At 43.0% G+C, this 20,064-nt stretch overlaps 1 protein-coding gene across 2 annotated transcripts in view; it reads left to right on the plus strand.

Moving 5' to 3' along the window:
- Positions 1-20,064, plus strand: part of Slco5a1 (solute carrier organic anion transporter family member 5A1) — a 102,655-nt gene that overhangs the window by 28,290 nt on the left and 54,301 nt on the right. For both annotated transcript variants that reach the window (XM_021643864.2, XM_060385846.1), the window contains exons 3-4: positions 7,522-7,654; positions 12,828-13,039. In XM_021643864.2, coding sequence (XP_021499539.1) covers positions 7,522-7,654; positions 12,828-13,039 — 345 coding nt within the window. The remainder of the gene's footprint in view (positions 1-7,521; positions 7,655-12,827; positions 13,040-20,064) is intronic.

The following is a 20,064-nucleotide window of genomic DNA, read 5'->3' on the forward strand; positions in this document are numbered from 1 at the left end:
AAATAAAATCCTAGGTATTCGTTTGGTCATTTGCCATCTTTACTATATCACTAGGAAATGCTAAAAGATTAGGTGTATTAGCTTAAGAAAACTCCCTGACTAACAAAGTGAAGGGTTTACGAAGGAAATGTTTTAAATTGGAATAGTTAAATATATGCTGTTCTGAAGATAACTGAGGAGACACATTTGAAGTCTTATGATCTTACACTAATAAAGGTCCAACATTAGCTTTTAGGATTATAATGCTGTCCTCTCCATAACTGTGGGCGCTGACTAACTACCAGCAGCCTGTAGCAATATTTGCACATGACATCACTCCACTTGTGCCTAGGTGTTCCCATGGAGATGGCGCTTCGGCTGTGTCACTCTGTGCCTGTTTACCTGGAAGGGGTTTCCTGGCAGTGACTTAATCTTCCCAAGAGGCAAATTAAACATCTGGAGTGCTTTGCTGAGTGTTCCCTGTAATTACTGGAGAAAATGTCATGCAACATACTTAGAATGTGTTTTTCAGATAATGCGTCTTTTCCTGCCATCCCATGGCAGCCAATTAGTGATAACACTGGAGACGGATGGAAATCTGAACGAGCTTCCTTTTCACTGAGGATGCTCTTATGATTTCTTCCAAAAACATTTAGAAAGTCCCAGTTCTTATACTTTCTTCAGCCATAGACACTTGGGTGCTACTTATTAAGTTTTCACCACTGTTTTGTAGTTTGAAGACACTCGATCCTAATTGGAACAAGGGCAGGCTTTGCCCTGGTCCTAAAACTGTACCACTTGCTAGATGCTCCTCAACTTCCCTAGGACTTGGCGCCCCGAGCTGGCCTTGAACTTCTGCTCTTCCAGCCCCTACTTCCTGCGTGCTGGGATTACAGGTACATATCATCATGGCCAGTTTATGTGGTGCTCGGGACGGGATCCAGGGCTTCGTGTATGCTAGGCAAGCACTCTTAGCAACTGAGCAGCATTCCCAGACAGAAAATGATCTTTTCCATCTCTAGTTCCAGGGAACCCGATGCCCTTTTCTGCTCTCGTTAGGCACTGTACCCACATGGTACATAGATAGACCTACATACTGGCAAAACACTACACGTAAGTCAACTGAAATAAGGGAGAAAAAAGTTTTAAAAATTGACTTAAAATAATTATGGATATAAATAAACATACAGTTTGAAAAGATTTGACAGCCTCATACTCATGGAAATTGTCCGTGAACATATCCAGTATTATGAAAAGCCTCCTTGTGTGTCTTTTAACATGGTCCTCAGCCACAGATATGCCTTTATTACTAGGGACCAGCTTGAGTTACCTAGAATTTCCTACGTTAAATCACGTAAGACGTGTTTTTAAAATGTCTTTCTTTCACTTACCTTGAAATGTATCCAGGTTTTAGTGTACGTCACTAAACATTCCTCCGTGATGATAACCAGCATTGTGGTGTAAGAAACGTTTGTAACTTTCCTCTTCTCTTTGAGATGGACACTTTGGTTGTTTCTAGTACGCATATGTGCTTTTATTTCTTGTGTGGAAAAACAAAACGCAAGGAGTATCGTCCATGAGGTATGTATTTAGTTCACGAGGACTCCACCAGAGTGTTAGAGCAACTGTACCATTTTATGTTCCTACAGCATCATGTAAGCATTCTAGTTACTTTACTATCTTGGGATTTTTACCATCTGAACAGGTGCTTGCTGTTTAACTTTATTTTCATAGTATTTAATTGTGGCTTTTAATGTGTTGTAGTGTTTGAGTGAGAAATGTTCCCTCTAGGCTGATGCAGGGACACGTGGTGGCAGAGTGGAGGCGCTATTTGGGGAGGTTTAGGAGGTGGGGCTTCTGGAGGAAGCACATCCCTGGGCTTTGGAGGTAGCCCACGTCCCCTCCCCTCCACCTCTCTGCTTCAGTTCTTGTGGTTGAAGGAGCGAGCTCCCAGCTTTTTGCTCTGCCCCACTGCTGCCATGCCTCCCCCAAGACAGGCTTTCCCTGGGAGCATAAGCGCTTCCTTCTGGTTGCCTGACAGAGAGTTTTATCACTGCAACGGAAAAGTAAATAATTCGTGTGTGTTTTCCTGACCGAAGATCCCGAACATTTCCATGTTCTTGATTGCCACCCACAGTCTTCTTTGTAATGTTTCTGCTCAATTATATGTTCCCCAGTTATCTCCTCCTAAGCTTTGACTATCCCAGGCTTTAAATGTTTCACTCTATGATTTGTCTTGGTTTGAATTGTGCCGATCTACTGGTTTCAACTTTGTTTCTTAAGAATACTGTTCCCTTTCCAGGGAATTATGTTTGTGTCTTGGTCAAAAGCCAGTTAGTTGTATACACGGTTATTTTGGTCTGTCTTTACATTTTATTTTCCATCTCCTGGCTTTATATGTCTCTATGTGGGCCTGTATCACACTGGCCCAAGAGTGACATGTAAAAATCTTGAAGTGTCTAGATTTTCCACCTGAATTACTGGAGGTTTCCTGTCCTTTGTATTTTATACAAAATTTAGAATGAGTTTGTCAGATACTGCAAAAACACTGTTGGGATTTTGTCTGGAATCACATTGCATTTATATACCAATTTTGGGAGAATTGAAGGCTTACCAACATTGACCATTCCAAGCCATGAATAAAGTATATATCTTTTCTCTCCTTCCACTTTGGTTTGGAGCAGGGTCTCTCTGGTTTCTGCCTTGCTATGTAATTCAGGCCAGGTCACAAGTCTCCAGGCCTGTGTCTCTGTTTCTCATCTCACTGTAGAGTGCTGGGGTTACAAAAGCAGGCTGCTGCATCTGGCGTTTTGGTGTAGGTTCCAGGGATTGAACTCAGGTCATTGGGCTTGGGTAGAAGGCAGTTTTATTTACTGAACCATCTTGTCACCGCTCACTGTGTATGTCTGTGTAGATACATATAGTGTATGTAACATATATAATACATATGCTCCAACATACTTTGCATTCTTATATTTTTGATGCCCTTGAAAATGGTATTGAGCTCCTGATCATTGCATATATATATAAAATACATATCATATATATATAGTAGATTTTAATATTCATCTGTATCTTTCACTCTTTCCAAACTTGTTTATTACCTCTATGAACTTTTTTATTCTTTCAAGTCAGGGTTTCCCTGTGTAGGTTTGGCTGTCCTGGACTCACTTTGTAGATCAGGCTGGCCTTGAACTCACAGAGATCTGCCTGCCTCTACCTCCCTGAGTGCTGGGATTAAGGGTGCGTGCACAATCACGCCTGGCTTTTATGAACTTGTTTTTTAAACTTTATTTACGTATATTGATTTTTAAAAAATTTGCATTTTTAATTTAAGTTTATGTTTCTGGAAAACATATAACCACACTGTCAAAGTACTTTGTATTCTTTATTTTCACTCACACTTTAGGGACAAGTACTTTCCCAAGGTAAAAAGCTTTTCCTAACTATTGATATTAACAGCCACTCTCCGTCCCTCTGTTTACTTGGTCTCCCTGCTACGGCTGTCGCCTGTGTCTCCCTATGTACAGAGCATAATGATGAACGCTGTCTTTGGGCTGGAGCTCAGGTGGTGGCGTACGTGCCCAGCATGCCTTGCATGACTCAAGCGGGAGCATCAGGGGAATGTGGATACTTGGGACCGCAAAGCTGTCTTCAGCTCTCCAGCTGAAAGTCAGGCTGGAAGACACGAGGCGGTCTCAAACCTCAAGGGACATACCTGCACCCACGTGCATCAGCACGTTAAGAGGTTGCCTGCACAGGGCTGCACCAGGTACCTGTAAGAGTCGCTAGTCCGCTCTCTGTTGGCTACCGGTTAGCTTCACATTTTACTGTTGGCATTCTCTCTCTCTCATATTTTTCACTAGTCTTTTGATGAGCTTTGTGCAGTTGCTGTTTGAATTATTAGAGAACTCATTCTTACCTTTTTATAAAACTGTCGATTTGTTTCCTTCTTCCTTTCTCCTAGCTCACTAATAAAAATCGAGGTACTTTGAGAGCGGGGAAAAAAATTGAAAAATGGGCTAACCTTTCTCAGCCTTCCTGACAGCTGTCTTTGGGGCCTGTCCTTGGCCACAGGTTGTGCATACTCACAGGTGGCCACATTGACGCTTTGAAGTCACAGCACCTGGACAAGCCTCCGTCTAGGCCCCAGATACTAATTAAGGGCAAATGGATTCTTGCACGTTATCTTTGAGAGGACAAGTTACACCCTAAACAATTTTCAGATTTCTATGGGACAACTCTTTTTGAAATTAATGTATTCATTTGTTCTTCTCTCATATATGATATCCTCACCTCAGTTTCACGTCCCTCCTCTCATCCCAGTCTTTTCTTCTCCTCTCTCCTCTCCCCAAGTTCCACTCCTCTATGTCTCTCCAGAAAAGATCAGGCCTCCCATCGATATCAACCGAACATGGCCTAACAAGTTACAATAAGACTAGGCACAAACCTTCCTATGAGGCTGGACAAGGCAGCCCAGTAGGAGGAAAAGGCACAGGATGGTTCTTGATGTGAACCAGTGGCTGCTGCTAGCAGGAGAAGCAAGGAATCTATTTAAGGCCTTCTTTGCCCCTCTCCTTCATGACCCGAGATGCTCCCTGGTTGCCTTAGCAAGTGACAGACTGTTCCCCTACTGCTGTGGCAGCTGGTCTTTTGCTGTCAGGTCTGTGTCAAAGTAATTGAATCTTTTAAAAGGGGGAAAGAATCACTTCTCAAAATAACTGAGAATAAAGGGCCCTTATCCCTGTCTGTACTGGTGAGTGGAAGGAACGAGGGAAGGAACATTTTCTTTAAATTTGGGGCCCTGATACAATGGAGTGTGTTGGCAGTCTTCCAGGAACTTGAATGTAATCAGAATGAGAGCTGGTATGGCTGCCGAGGAGTGTGGGTTGCTTTCTTGTCTCCTGTAGCTGTGTCACTAAGCATCCGCAGAGGCAGAGGTGCCCTTCCATTACTGTGTCCCATGCTGGGTTCAGTAGGCATCTAAGGACCTAAGGATGAGTCTGTGGTTTTAGGTGCAAGCCCCGATTCTGAGCCTGGACCTAACTCGCATTTATAGCTCATTGTCTGCATCAGGTCTTTTTTGAGATTAGTGATGGTCGCATGAGGCAGCTGAGAAGGTTAAGTCCTGGCCCAGTGGGAACACCAGGAGCTATATGCAAAGAGCAGTGAGAAGCTGGAGGCGGGGAGCAGACTTAGAGGCAGAAGTCGATACATGACAGATCAATGATGGCTCGGAAATCCATTCCAGTTTCAAGAAGGCTGTGAGGCTCGGAGAAAACCCTGGCTAGGGAGGGGGAGCTTGGCAAAGGCAGAAGTGTGTGCATATGTGTGTTGTGTGTGTACTTGAGTGAGTGCATGAGTGTGTATGTTCAAGTGCATTCGTGTGCACATGTGCATGTGCTGTGCGTATGTACATGCGTGTGCATGTATGTGCATGAGCATATGTGTGCATATGTGATTCTGTTGGACTTCATGTGCTTACTGCGAAGTAAGAGCAAATGTTTCTTATTAAGTCCCTGGATTTTAAAAGTTTCAGCTTTAGTTTATAGAGTAGCTGAGGTCTTCCGGTGACTGTTCTCTGATGGATTCTCCATCCCCTGAGCAATTGTGTGGGCTTGCTGTACACACGTGCTCTTCTTCACTCGTCCATGCCATGCGTCCAGGTGTAAACGGCAAGGCCACAGTACCCCTTCCGGGTCTGTGTGTGCAAGACAGCTTCTCCCACAGCAGAATTGTTTGGGGATGGTGGCTTATGTCCCGCTTTGGCCTCAATACAGTGTTAAGTTCTATGTGGGTGTGGCTTGCTCGGAGTGGTAAACATTAATTTTACCTTCCTGTGCATGCACGACCGCCCATACCTTAAAGAAGTGCTTCCTGTTTTTGATTGACAGTAGAGGCTGTAGACGGGGCTATTATCAAGGGGTTTGTAAAAAATCCCAATTTTATCTATGAAAAACATGCTTCTGGAGGAGTGCTGCTTATCCGAGGCTCATCTCCGTTCTCCACTCTCACTGGGGATGGAAGCACCCACAGTCGTGCTTCGTTCTGTGGATGGTTCTGTTCAGCGAGTACTGTGATTTATATTTGTAATTTCTCTCACTGTGAAAGGTGAGAGAAGGTGTTGAATTGCAGTCGTGGTCTCGTCCACGACCTTAACAGCAGCGACGAGGTCAACATTTATTCAGGTGTAGAGAATAAAGTAGAGCGAAGCCATTCTGATAATTTTCTGGTGACCGTCTGCCGTTTAGGTGTTTAAACATCCTATCTGTTTGGTGGTTACAACACTGGTAGAAACGAGAAACGCTTAACCCCGGTGTTTGTTATTCCTGTACAGTGAGACATCCTGACCTGGCTGTTTAGATGGGTTTTAACAAACTATTTTCTGGTCCATCTGTGGTTGATGTTTCCCACTTAGACCTTCTAAGTAGTGTCATTTAGGGATGTTTATATTTTTTAAAGTAAGCTTCCTCAATTAGCAATGAACTGAATAGATTCTAATATGTTATTTGATTGTAAAATGGTAGTTAGCAAAAATATTAGTAGGTGGTGGGCACTTGAACAATGCCTGCCAGTTCAACCGAATCCAGCCTTCAGGACAACTCTGCCCCCCAAATTTGTCATCTTGCTACAATCTTCCAAGGTGACAAATAATACCCATTGTTTTTCTTCTTGGAGGATATTTCCTTTTCTTTCTTTTCCATTTTCCTTTTCCTTTTCCTTTCCCTTCCCTTCCCTTCCCTTCCCTTCCCTTCCCTTCCCTTCCCTTCCCTTCCCTTCCCTTCCCTTCCCTTCCCTTCCCTTCCCTTCCCTTCCCTTCCTTTCCTTCCCTCTCCTGTCCCCTCCCCTCTCCTTCCTTCCCCTCTTGTCCGCCCCTTCTCTTCTCTTCCCTTCCCTCTCCTGTCCTTCCCTCCCCTCTCTTGCCCTCCTGTCCCCTCCCCTTCTCTTCCCTTCCCTTTTCCCTGGTTAGCCAACGATGGTCTCATTAACTAGCTTGGGACACTTCTCTCAAAAATTGAATTTAAATCCCTCACCCAGGACCCTGTAAGCAACCCCGATGAAACTTATGAAGTCATAAAAAAATAAATAAAGGCATGTAAGTAAAGTAGTGGAGGGACTAGGTGGGAAGAGGAGGGGGTTGGCATGAAGGGAACAGAAGAGGTAAGGGGCGTGACTATAATAAAAACACATCATGCATGAAATGTCACAATGAAATGCATTATTATACACAGTCAACATATGCTAATATTAAAAAAGAAGTTTTAATCTGGTGGTTCTGAGGTGGGGCTTGGAATCACATCTTAAAGTCAAACGGAAGCAACTGCAAAGCTCCATAAGTGACTCTGATGCTGAAAGAAGGCAATAGGCACCCGCGCAGGAAAGGGCAAAGCGTGGAGGCTGAGGTCATAGTGAGCGTGTCAGAAGACAGCCAGTGACAGCCAGTGAACGCAGCTGTGACATACTCAGCGTGACAGTAAGGGCAGAGAACGTTCAGCTCTGTGTGATGTTGCTATCTGTCACCTTCCCCTTCTGTCTCCTCAGCCATCATGTACGTCATGGGAGCACTTGGCCCTGCAGTAGGGTACCTGCTGGGTGGGCTGCTCATTGGCTTTTATGTCGATCCCAGAAACCCCGTTCACCTTGACCAGAACGACCCTCGTTTCATCGGAAACTGGTGAGTGTCTCCCACATTTTGCATCCCATCTCTTACTACAGGCGGCCAGTCAGTAGTTCTCTGTAGGTATAATCTCTCCAGCAAAGAGGGAAAACGTGTGGAGATTTTACCTGTAACAGTTGGCAGGCAGGATAACCTCCCCCCCCAAAAACAAACAAACAAACAAACCAGCATTTCTTTATCTCCAGAGCTCATGAATATGGGACCTTATGTGGTGAGAGGACTTTGAAGAAGGGATCAAATTAGTAATTATTGGGGGGGGGGGAGAGGGGAGGAGTATCTTAGGTGAAGAGGGAGAGAAACACCCAGATTCAGAAGATCTGCTGATTAGAGTGGAGATCATGGAAGTTCACTTTGCAAACGGAGGAAGGGCTGTGAACTGAAGAATACAGGCGGGGCCTCTCGAAGTTAGAAAGGAAAAAAGGGCTCTTCCTCAGCCTGGATTTTCAGATGTGTAGATGCGAGCCCAGAACTGGGAGCTGATCCAGTGTGTTGTTGGAGCTGTTCCGCTTGTGTTGTGGAAGTTGCTCCACGTGGGATAGCTTGTGATGTCAGCAACAGGAAACGAACACAGAGGTGTTTGGGCTACTGTGTCTAAAGCAGAGTATGCGAAGAGGACATCTGTGACCCCGAGGGGACTTTCCTGGGAAGCTGCTTAAACCATATCTCCCGTTATCTTTTTTTCTGTTTTAGAGAGAGAGAAAAAAAAGTGCTTTCTGTTCTACTTAGGTTTTTGTTGCTGTGATAAAACACTGATCAAAACTAACTTGGGGGGTGGTAGTGGTGGTGAACAAAAGATTTGTGTCAGTTTGCAGTTCCATTGAGAGAAGCTAAGACAGAAACTCTTAAGGCAGGAGCTTGAAGCAGAAAACACGGAGGCATGCTGCTTGTTGACATGCTCCTCCTGGCTCACTCAGCTTACAGCTTTACCTGCCACCCGCAGTACGCTGGGTCCCCTCAAAACCATCATGGACAGAGAAAGTGCCCACCAGTCTGAGGGAGGCAATTCTCCAGCTGACAGTCCTTTCCTGGTGACTCTGGTCGGTATGACGCTGACAAGACTAAAAAGTGCGTGCCCTCTCTGGCTCGATCTCCAGCCCCCCTTTTCCTTTGCTCCCCTCTGCGAACATCTTTTCTTTTGGGGAATAGTTTGTTTTCCTAAGATGGGCTGTACACTTAGCTGTTCCCTCACTTGCTAGACGTTAAGAGTCCTGCCATAGAAGTGATGCTCAGGACTCTCAATATTAGGTGGTGCACTATTTACCTGCATAGCCAGATTTAAGTTTTAGTTCTTCACAGTCCTCAGCTTCAGTAAAACAGGTTATTTCTTCATGACAGCAAAGCCACTAACTAAAAATATTGTTGTCCTGAGTTCATGTTGCAGGATCCATAGCAGGTCTATACTGACAGATTTTCATCTTATGGCGAAACAATATTTTTGTATTAGCAATTACATGTGTCATATAATTACTTTCTGAAGGGGTGCTTAGAAGCTTTACCCTATTTTATTATAGGATGAGAACCCTGTAACTCCCATGATTGGTGAGAAATACGCTTAACACAAATTTCTAAGCAGTTAACAGATATTTACGAGGCCGTTCGACAGTTTGGTTTTTATTGTAATCTTCATCAAACCTTGATGGACTAAGCCACGTGGACTTGGCCTGGGGAGTGTTTGAGTCATACTAGGAAGAGTAGCATGCATGTCAGTGGCGGGGGAATAACATGGGCTTTGACGGCTTGACTGATAGTGAAAAATTTGATCTCAGCTGTTTTCACTGCGGTTCTGGAATGACTCAGAATAGGAATAGTTTTTCATTATTAGAAAACAGATTTCTAAAACATACTGACGAATGTCCATGTATGCCCAGTGTCCTACTTAGACAACTGGAGATGAGGGTGGTAGGAAGGGAACACAGGGAGAAAAGGACAGAAGGAGCAATGGCAGGGTAACGGGATGAAAGGATGGCTTTAGCCCGATTGTTCCCTATGCTGTTGTTTACCAGTTTTCTAGTGGGTAGGGGCTTAGCCAACCAGTGGCAAAATGGTTCTATGTGGAGCATAGACTAATGTCTCATTTCTCTAGTGTGTTCCTAGACTTGTGGACTTGGGGTGCCTGGTTGTAGAGGGTTATTGTGAGGAACGAGTTGATTATGGAGAGCTCTTGAGTTTGTCTTGTTTTGGATGTCTAGTACGTCCTGGCCTTCAGGTCTGTTTTATTTTTATTTTTTGTTGTTGTTGTTTTGTTTTCATTTCAAAAGGGGGTTGAATGCAGGGTCCTACACAAACCTGGCAAGCGCTCTATCCCCATGATACGTTCCCAGCTTTCTCTTTTAGCTTTTTATTTCTAGACTCAGTCTCACCAAGTCGCTCAGGCTGGCCTTGAACTCACTTGTAGCCAAGGCTGGCCTTGAAATTGCAGTCTGCCTGCCTCAGCCTCCTGAGTAGTTGGAATTATGGACCTGCACTGCCCGATGAAGGCACCTTCAGTGCTTTGAATTTTACCAATATTCAGATAATTTTATCTATCTGCTTGATGTCTAAATCTTAGTTCTAGAAATGATTGTCAGTTTAGAACTATCCAAGTCTGTTTAAAAATGAATTTGAATTTTTTCCTATTCAGTAGTCTTGCCGGTAATAGGTTTCCCATTGAATGCAGTACTCAACAGCAAAGATGAATTTTTATTAAAGAGAAGTGAGGGACTGAAGGGAGAAATCATGCTGGTATTTATTAAACATGCTGGTATTTATTACTCTGTGTCCAGCATTATACTAAGAACTTTATACACATATTCATTTAAGCCATTTTAACAATCAAGTGTAGCCTTTAACATCACACACATTATAAGTCAGGAAATTACTATTAGGTGAGTTGAATTACTTGAATAAAGCCTCAGTGTGGTGTGCTGGGTGAAGGAAATGACAGGAATGGAGCCATTTGTCAGTCTACTGCCTACCTTGTGGCTGGCCTGAATAATGGCTCACAAAAGGGGCTTAGATATGTGGGCCTCTCAATGTTAACTATTATTGGGTTGAATTTTTTCCAGCGAACGCTGGACATTCTCCTGTCATGGCTTCTCTCGGAATCCTGTTGAGCAGTGTGCTCAGGGGATGGCCTTATCTCATTTCATATGGCCACTCTTGAAGCTGAAGAATATGAGCTGGTTTGCCTTGCTTTGCAAGCTGTCCCTTTTTTATTTCCTTGCTATAGTTCTTCCCTTCTGGGAATACATTTGAGTGTCTCTCATGGATTAGCAGAATAGCTCAGTGGGTAAAGTTGCTTGCTGTGCAAGCCTGGTTACTTGAATTCACTCCCCAGAACCTATATAAAGGTTGAAGAAGAGAACTGATTCCACAGAGTTGTCCTCTGACCTCCACACATGTCATGTGACATGTGCACTACCCCATATCAAAACACACTGGTATTAAATAAACATCTGGAAATTTAAAAAGAGAGAGAGAGTACCTTGAATGATTTTCTGAAATTTTGCATTGTCACAGGCTAGAGGAAGTTTGGAAATCCATTTCAAGATCATATCTATTTGATCTGCACATTAACTGCTGGTTTGGAGTGGGTATTTCATTAGGTCTACTATAAGCACCATCTTATTTAAATCTGAGGACTCTCAGAAGCATTTTTTCACCTTCTTTTCAGATGAGAACTTCAACTGGGAAAAGGAAAATAATTCCCCCAAGGTGTTATAGTCAGTAAGCGGTGAGGACAGGATCCAAAACCAGATGTATCTAAGGCGCAGCTCAGGGATGTCCTGAGCTCACTGCCTGCCCTCTCAAGTAGGGTGTGTGTGAGGGTTAGCTCCTGAGGGGGCATGGAGAACTCTAATGACAGAGGGTAAAGAGGGATGTGCTAGGGGTAGTGACTGATGAAAACCTGTGAACAGCCAAGTTCTGAAGGAGCTATGCTCATTTAGCTATGTTCCCCAACACTGATACCTACCTTCCATTTTAAACCAATTTCTTTCAATTTATGTATTGAACAATTTTTTTTTCAATCCCTAACCTTCCACAAACACTAAATTGCCAATAATACACCCCCTAGGAAGCTTTCTGGCATACAAACTACAAAATGAGATTCAAGCTCAGCTGTATACTTTCTTGTACTCCTGAGAGGTTTTTTTTTTCTTATGGCTTTGGCTTACAGTAGCTTTAAGTTCTTCATGACAAAGGTCAATTCTAAATGTCTTGCTGTCCATCATGTTTGTTAAATACTGTGAGGAGTAGATAAGTGGGGGCAAGCAATACATTCTTAAGTACTTGCAAAAGTATTGGAACCCCATCTGAAATCAAAACTATACTAGACATGAAGTTAGGGGGTCTAGCTTCAGTTGCTAGCATCAAAAAGACAGACAAACAAAACACAATTCATGTGAGTTATTTGTTTTCTTTTAAGAAATAAAAAGGGTGTGCTGGGTGGTGGTGGCGCATGCCTTTATTTCTGGCACTTCTAAAGTGGCAGAGGCCGGCTGATCACTGAGTAATGGGCCAGCCTGATCTATAAGGTGAGTCCAAGACAGCCAAGGCTACACAAAGAAGCCCTGTCTTGAAAAACTTAAAAAAAAAAAAAAACAACGCAAAAACAAAAACACCACAAAAACAAAACAAAACAGCGTGGTGCTTTTCAAGGTATTGTCTTTTATTTTTTTCCCCTAGTAAACTTACTGTAGCCCGGTGTGGTGGCTCATGCCTGTCACCCCTAGCACTTGGGATGTAGAGGAAGGCAGATAAGTCAAGGTCACCCTGAAGTGATAATCTATTGAGGTTAGTTTAGGTTAGTTTGTACTACCTGAGACTCAGGCTCAGACAAAACAAAGCAAAACAAAACTATCATGAAGTGCACACTGTAGCGAACTGACCATACTGGCACATCCCATACTGGCACATCCATAGCTACCCAGACTTCTTGAATGACATTCTAATCAAGATGTTGATTACAATAGTCACTACAGTCCTAGCATAATTAGGAATTTTTTCCATTCATACCAGAGAGAGGCAAATATCTTTATTTTTCTCAGTTTGTTTGATTTTCTTCTGCCTTTTAATTGATGAAGGTGACACTGTTTCTCTGCAGTTTTATCCTGACAAACTTGTTTCTCTGATTTGTTCTTACTCCCAAAAATGAAGCCATAAATGCTACTCACATTTCCCAATTTTTTAGGTGGAGTGGATTCCTCCTTTGTGCCATTGCAATGTTTCTTGTGATATTCCCCATGTTTACTTTTCCAAAAAAGCTTCCGCCTCGACACAAGAAAAAGAAAAAATTTTCTGCTGGCGTCACTAGTGACGATGACATCATCAAGGAGAAATCAAAGACAAGCGAACAAGTGGACAAAAAAGTATCTTCAATGGGCTTTGGAAAGAATGTCAGAGGTAAAGTACATCTCTTAAGTAAATACGTGCATGGTGCTTTAGGCCAGCGCTCTGTCAAGTGTGGCTCAGCGGTAGGGGCTAGGGCTGGGGCTTTGAGTGTGATGCTCAGCAGGACCCCTAAATATGAACTGTGTGGCCCCACACCAGTGTCCCTCGGAGGTGATTGGTGATGGCTGGCCAGATATGTATTAGATTTGCGAGGTAATCGTGCGAGCGTCACTTTAGAAATTTAAGAGAATGGCCTGTTTGAGGGGAGGAGGGAACAGCACTCGCAGGTCTGGCTGTGACACAGAGCAGCAGTCAAAGAGAGGGACAAATAAGAGCAAAACATACTGGCATATATGTATATGCATTTATATATATGTATATATATATATACATATATATGTAGATATGTGTGTGCATAAAAAAGCTATAAACAAATTAATTTGTAAGTTAATTTTAAAAACAGAACTTTAGGGAATAGTTTTATCTGTTGAATTTGATAATGGTAATAAAAAGTTAGGCTTTTATTTTGCAAGTCTTTAAAAGGAGGGCTAGCCTCAGGACCAGAGCTGCATTTCTGAACCCCATGGTGGGAGGAGAGAGACACTCTCAAGGAATGCCCTCTGATCTCAACACATGCATTCTGACACAGGCCTGGCACTGCTGAGCCCACGTCATACACACTTACACACACTAATAGTGAAAAGTTAAAAAAAAAATCCAGAGCAAAGAAAAAATTCTAACAACCCAATTCAAGTGTTTTGCAAAATTACTAGTAGATAATAGATTAAATAATATAAGAAATGGTCCACCTTGAAGGAAGTTTGAGAATCGTTGCTTTAGGTCATAAAGACACCTGTATCCAGATATAGCACTTGCAGCAATTATTGATGTGTGATTTCTAACCCCGTGACTACATTGTGTAAAGATTTGCTGTTTTAGGGAAGCAGTATGGTAGTACGAGTGATCCTTATGTAAGTATGAAAATTCACTAGAAAGGATCGTCATTCTTTGTTGGCTCTATCAATTGGGCAGGGCATCAGGGGCAGGGAGATTTCTGTGAGGCAGAGGCAGAGAGAGGAAGATTTCTGAGGATTTGAGGCCAGCCTGGTGTATATAGGGAATTCCAAGCCAGACAGAGCTAGCCAGTGCAACACTGTTGCAAAGAGGGAAATGATGGCAGTAACAACAACAAAGAGTTCACTAAAGTTAAATTGAACAATGTAAAACCTGAACAACATAGATTGTTTCTAAGTAGCCAATCTTTGATCCACTGAATGACAACAAGTCCCCTTTGTTTAAGGAACCTACAGTAAATCCATTCATTTTCTTCAGTCTTATTTCCTAAATTCTCTTAGTTCATCTTTATAGAGATTATAGAGCATGGTGTTTGTCAAATGCTCATGGTGAAATGACTGTGACATTTTGACTGTGCACAGTGAGACAGAGGGGTGGGGTAGAATTACTAATACTCCATAAGAGTTGTCCCTACAGCCTAAGCAGGATGGTAGACTGGAACATCATTATCAGCATTTGGAAAATACTGTTTCTTTCCATTGAAGTTGTAGATCTGATCTTCTTCCTTCTCATGACTTTGTGACAATGTGTTCTTCTGTAACTGCTAAACTGACTTCTGATACTCCAGTAACCTAAAGGAATTCTCTGGATGCTCAGGTAGCACTTCTGGTGTAGGCCAGCCCATCATTTTCACAGCTGTGTTAGGGACCATTGTGATGACCACACACTAATTTTTCTTAAAGATTTACTCACTTTTAATTATGCATGTGTGTGTGTGTGTGTGTGTGTGTGTGTGTTTGAGTGTGTGTGTGGGTATGGGTACCTGTCCAGAGGACACTGGGTCTCTGGGAGATCAAGTTACAAGTGGCTATAAGATACTAGATGTGGAAATTCAACTTGGGTCCTCTACAAGATCAGCACACACTCTTAACCACCGAGCCGTCTCTCCAGCCCCCACAACTGGTTTTTACAACTTAATTGAGATGAGCTCAGTGCTAAGAAATTTAAAACATACAAATATACTTAGAATCTTAATTTGGGGGAATATAAGGTTGACTCAAAAGAAGAGATAAGGTATGGTTAGAAAGTATTTATAGTTTGTAAATTAAGACTTTAATGTGAAATGTATCAAGTGGACAGGAACCCCATACAAATGCTGATATTATTTCTAAAGATTTATTAATTATATTTTATGTGTCTGAGTGTTTGCCTGCATGCTTCTCTGTACACTACTTGTGCGTCTGCTGCCGGCAGAGGCCAGGTGCAGGGCCAGAATTAACAGAAATAACAAGTTTGTTGGAACAGAAATAACAAGTTGTGAGCGGCTAGGTGGGTACTGGGAAACAGACCCTGCTCCTTTGCAAGAGCAGAAAGTACTATTTCCTGCTAAGCCATTTCTCCAGTCCCAGAGTCTCTTTCTAGATGCTTCAGCTGCCCTTTCTTTTCACGGATCTCTGCCATGTTCTCTTCCCAATGCTTCTCAAAAACTTCCAGAGCTCTTCCTGGGGGGTTTTACTATCATATCAACATGAGAAGAATTTGTTCTGGTATTTAAGACTTATTAGTTAGTTTCTTGTACCGTATTGTGAGTTTCTGGCTTTCCTTACAGGTGTATGTGTGTGTGTATGTGTGTTCTGAACATGTTGTGTATTATTGGTTTATGAAATCAGTTTCCGGTCTGATTTTCTTGCTCATATTTCTGGTAAATTCTCCCTTTCTGGATTGTGATGAGCGACCTCACTTTTGGGTAAACCTCCTAGATGGGATACACTGGTAATTCACTTCTCTACTTGTGCAGAATGGATTCTCTAGCTGCTTGTAGATTGGGAGTTCAAGACAGAGTCTCATGTAGCCTAGGCTGGCCTTAAACCCATTATATGGCTGAAACTGCCCTTGGACCTCTGGTCCTCTTGCCTCTGAATGTTCAGATTATGGGCACATGCCACCACTCCCGCCATGGTTCACTTTTTCTTATTAAACAGTAACACTATTTTAATGGGACTGACTGGAAAGATCTTGCTTAAAAATGACTTAAACCACACTATGTTATTGGAATGATGTTTAATTAAGGTATTTGAATCACTTCACTTATCTTGTACACACTGGTTTCCCTTAGAGTACTTGCTGCAAAGCAGCTGTCAGAAGTGACATTGTACTATTTAATCCAGCCTGCAGAAGGACAAATAAAACCTTTGGGTATGAACTCAGGCTTGGCATGATTCACGTTACAGAGCTGAGGCTCCTAGGGAAGGTCTTGCAAAATGGTCTAGATTTCATTCTGAGTTAAAATCTGAGTTTGACTCCCACATACTCTTGTTTTCTGAAGCAGCGTTTCCTTTCCTCTTTACTTCTTGTGCTCATCAATACCAGCTCCTTTAAAGAGGAGATAGATAGCTTAGCTATCGATCTGTACTTCCTTAAGAAGAAAACGATGTAGGCTTTCTAGAATGGTGCCTTTTTTGGTTTGTTTTTGTTTGTACACAGGGTCTTGCTGGGTCACCCAAGCTGGCTTTGAACCCCCTGGGTTTAGGTGACCTCTTGCTTAAGCCTCCCAAGTACCTGGGATGAGGAGGGCCAGCACACTTGCTAGCTTGGTGCCTTTTAGAAGCTCTCTTGCTGAGGATGCCTGAAGAAAACCCCTTCTCCTTTCTATTTTCTGCTTCCCCATTTTGATTCCGACATTGGAAAATCTGACTCAAGTTCCTAGATTCTTATAAATTATGTAGAATGAGGCTGTTGTAAAACACCACAAAGAGGATAGCCAAAATCTCAGTGTGTCTCTGCCGCCTTTCAACAAAGAGATTAACATTGACTCCAGTGAAATCTTAACAAAAATAAACACTTAAAATACTTAATCGGATCAATTTTCCTGCGGTTTGAGGCCTAGAATTTTAAAACTTTTTCCATTTAACTGAACATCTTCCTGTATAGGGGGAAAATGGTGTCTGTCAGTTTTCCTTTGTGCCTACTTTTAATTGTTTGGCATTATTAATTTAGTATAAATGGAATTTGTTCTAGCTAAAATTCTGTCTGTGTTGCTGTGCAATATGTTTCTAAGCCTAACCAAAAGGCAATGTTAGTTTGAGGTGATAAGTTGATTTTAAAAGAATTACTAAAGGTTATAGATTTATTATTATTATCACTATTATTGCCATTAAAGGATAATGTTAGGGCCTGAGAGAAAGCTGAGGCAGTAAAATGCCTGCTGAGCAAGCATGAGGATCTGGGTTTGGACCTCCAGAATCTGTAAAATTGGAGTTTTTCAGTGCACACTCAGTGCAGTTTTGGTGTGGGTGTGGCGGGGTTGGGATGAGGATAAGCAGATCCCATAGATGGTTTCAGACTTGGTTGTGGCTGTAATGAAGTGAGTGAGCTGTGTTTCTCTGGGGGGAAGAACGGGGGACAACTGGAGGAGCACAAAGAGAGTACAGTGTGACATGCACAAGGCTCTGGATTCCATCCCCCAGCACCACAAGAGAACCAGAAAGGGGGATAGGACTGCCTGAGGGCAGGAGACAGGGCATTTAATGGAGGAATCAGGAAAGAGGACACACAGCAGGCCACCTGATCCCTGTAGAGATGGGAGAGCCAAACACCCCAGGTAGAGAATGAAGCACAGAGGTTAGATGTGTTTGGAAATGATGAATAGTTTTCTTACGCTTGACACATTGAACAAATTGGCGTGGTAAGGCTTGGGATGGGTGTGTGTGTGTGTGTGTGTGTGTGTGTGTGTGTGTGTGCTGGGGGTCGTATTGTGAAGCACCTGCCTTCAGGAACCCCAGCCTTTCTTGGAATTCCTTTCTCCAGCCTTTCTTGGAATTCCTCTCTCCGAGACAGCTGCCAAAAACATTGTGAGAGGCAGATCTAGGTAAAGGAGTGCAATGGACGAAGGGCCCAAGGAGAAAGCTGTGCACAGAACCTAGGTGAGGTTTGCCCAGAAGGCAAGGAAAAAAGCCTGGTTGTGGCATTGGCCCCTGCCTGTTCAGGCGCTTTTCGCTCAGCTGCCAGAGGCTCCAGGTAAACATAACTCCTCAGCTAACAGCTTCCATCTTCTGTCACCACACTCAAAGCCACCTGCCCCACAGGACATCCTGGATCTAACCCCTGGCTGTATTTTCCATGCCATTTCCTTATTTCAGTCTCACCTATAAAGCGTGCTTCAACTACATAGGGCTCAGTTCTGCTCCGGACATATGCTGACCCCTTTGCAGCAGCAGATGCACAGGTGTCCGTGAGACACAGGCTCCAGGAAGACTCAAGGTGTAGTGTTTACACATACATTTTGACACCCTGCTATAGACGTTGGGTTATCTCTAGATTTCTGATAGCGCTCATCACAACATAAGGACCACACAGGCTACATTGTTTATGAACAATGACAAGGGAAGTCCCAACATGCTTGGCGCAGATGCATTTTTTTCCCTTTGTTTTTGCTCTGTGGTTGGTTGAGATCACAGATGCAGAGCCCAGGGTGATTCAGGGCTGACTGGAACCTCCCTGTATCATTACTTTGTCTTCTCTCCTGTGAGAAAGCCAGCCCCACCAAGGCAAAGATTCTCCCCCCTCGTCATATTACACTGCTGAGTTAATCCCAAAGTGGAACTCAGTAAATATTTAATGAACAATTGTTCAACTTAGCATTTATTTTAAGGTCTGAAAACATTCAGAGTCATCAAAATGGATCTCTGTCGTTTCTTATATAATTTACACAGCATTGTATAATTCCCGGAAGCCATGGAGACAATAAAAATATCAGGGAACCTTCACTCCAGCACAGAGTACATCATTATCATGCAGACTAAATGAACCCAGATCTTCTCTTACTTCTCTTCTTCTATGTTAGTTTTTAACTCTGCTTCATAAAGCCACTCATAACTGAGGGCTCTTCCTACTATGGGTTGTAGGATGAAAATTTATGTTTCCAGGGCTGAAAATGTAGCTCAGTAGTACAATGCTTGCTTATTAGCATGTTCAAGACCCTGGGTTCCATCTTCACACACACACACACACACACACACACACACACACACACACACACACCTGTCTTTAAAATACTTTCCTGCACAATGAGTTGTTGAATGAGAGAAAGGAAGAAAGGTCATTCCTGTGGGCTGTGACAGCTGACGTGGAAATGATGTGGATTAGTTGCTTTTTTTCATTGCTGTGACCAAATATCTGACAAGAAGAAACCTGAAGAAAAGGGGGTTGAAAGGGGATTACTTTTGACTCATAGTTTGGAGGGCTGGTCTCTGTTATGGTGGAGAAGGCATGGCAGCAGATCATGAGGTGGCTGGTCATATTACACAGGAAGCAGGAAGCAGAGAGACGAATGCCTGTATTCAGACTATACTTGCCTTTACCTGCTCCTCTCCTCCCCTCCCCTCCCCTCCCCTCCCCTCCCCTCCCCTGTCCTTTCCCCTCTGTCTCTGTCTTTCTCTCCCTAGCTCATAGGATGATCCCTCCCTTATTCAGGATGGGTCTTCTCATCTCAGTTAAATAAACTTCCCTGGAAACAGCGTCACAGGTAAGCTTGGGGTGTTTGTCTTCTAGGTTAAGTCTAAATCCAGTCATGTTGACAGTGATACTTGACCATCACAGATAGGGGAGAAGTTGTACCAGGGTTTCAAGCTCAGATAACAGGCACAGGGATTAGCAGAGAGAGGCAGAAGGACAGAATTGAATTGGGATTTTCCGAAACTACCCAGCCTTAGTGTGCGAGGCCTTTGCTAAGTGCTGCAAAGAAAGTACAGCACTAAAATGTCAAGCCAAGGTTTTAGCTCAACAGGTAGCTCCCAAAATGCTGCAGCAATGCAGCTTGGGTTGCACTGCCTTGGCCATCTTGTGTGTGAGAGTCACTGGGCTGCCCTGTAGTTTTTTTTTTTTTTTTTTTTTTTTTTTTGTTTAGCACCTTTAATTGAAGGCTGTTGTTGGAGACCCAGTACTTACACAAGGGTAAATACTTTTCAGAAGCCTTCTTCACACAGTGACACTCAAATTCATCCCATGTTAGCATCACCAGGAAG

This window comes from Meriones unguiculatus, chromosome 6 (assembly GCF_030254825.1).
Source record: "Meriones unguiculatus strain TT.TT164.6M chromosome 6, Bangor_MerUng_6.1, whole genome shotgun sequence".
Taxonomy (NCBI): Eukaryota; Metazoa; Chordata; class Mammalia; order Rodentia; family Muridae; genus Meriones; species Meriones unguiculatus.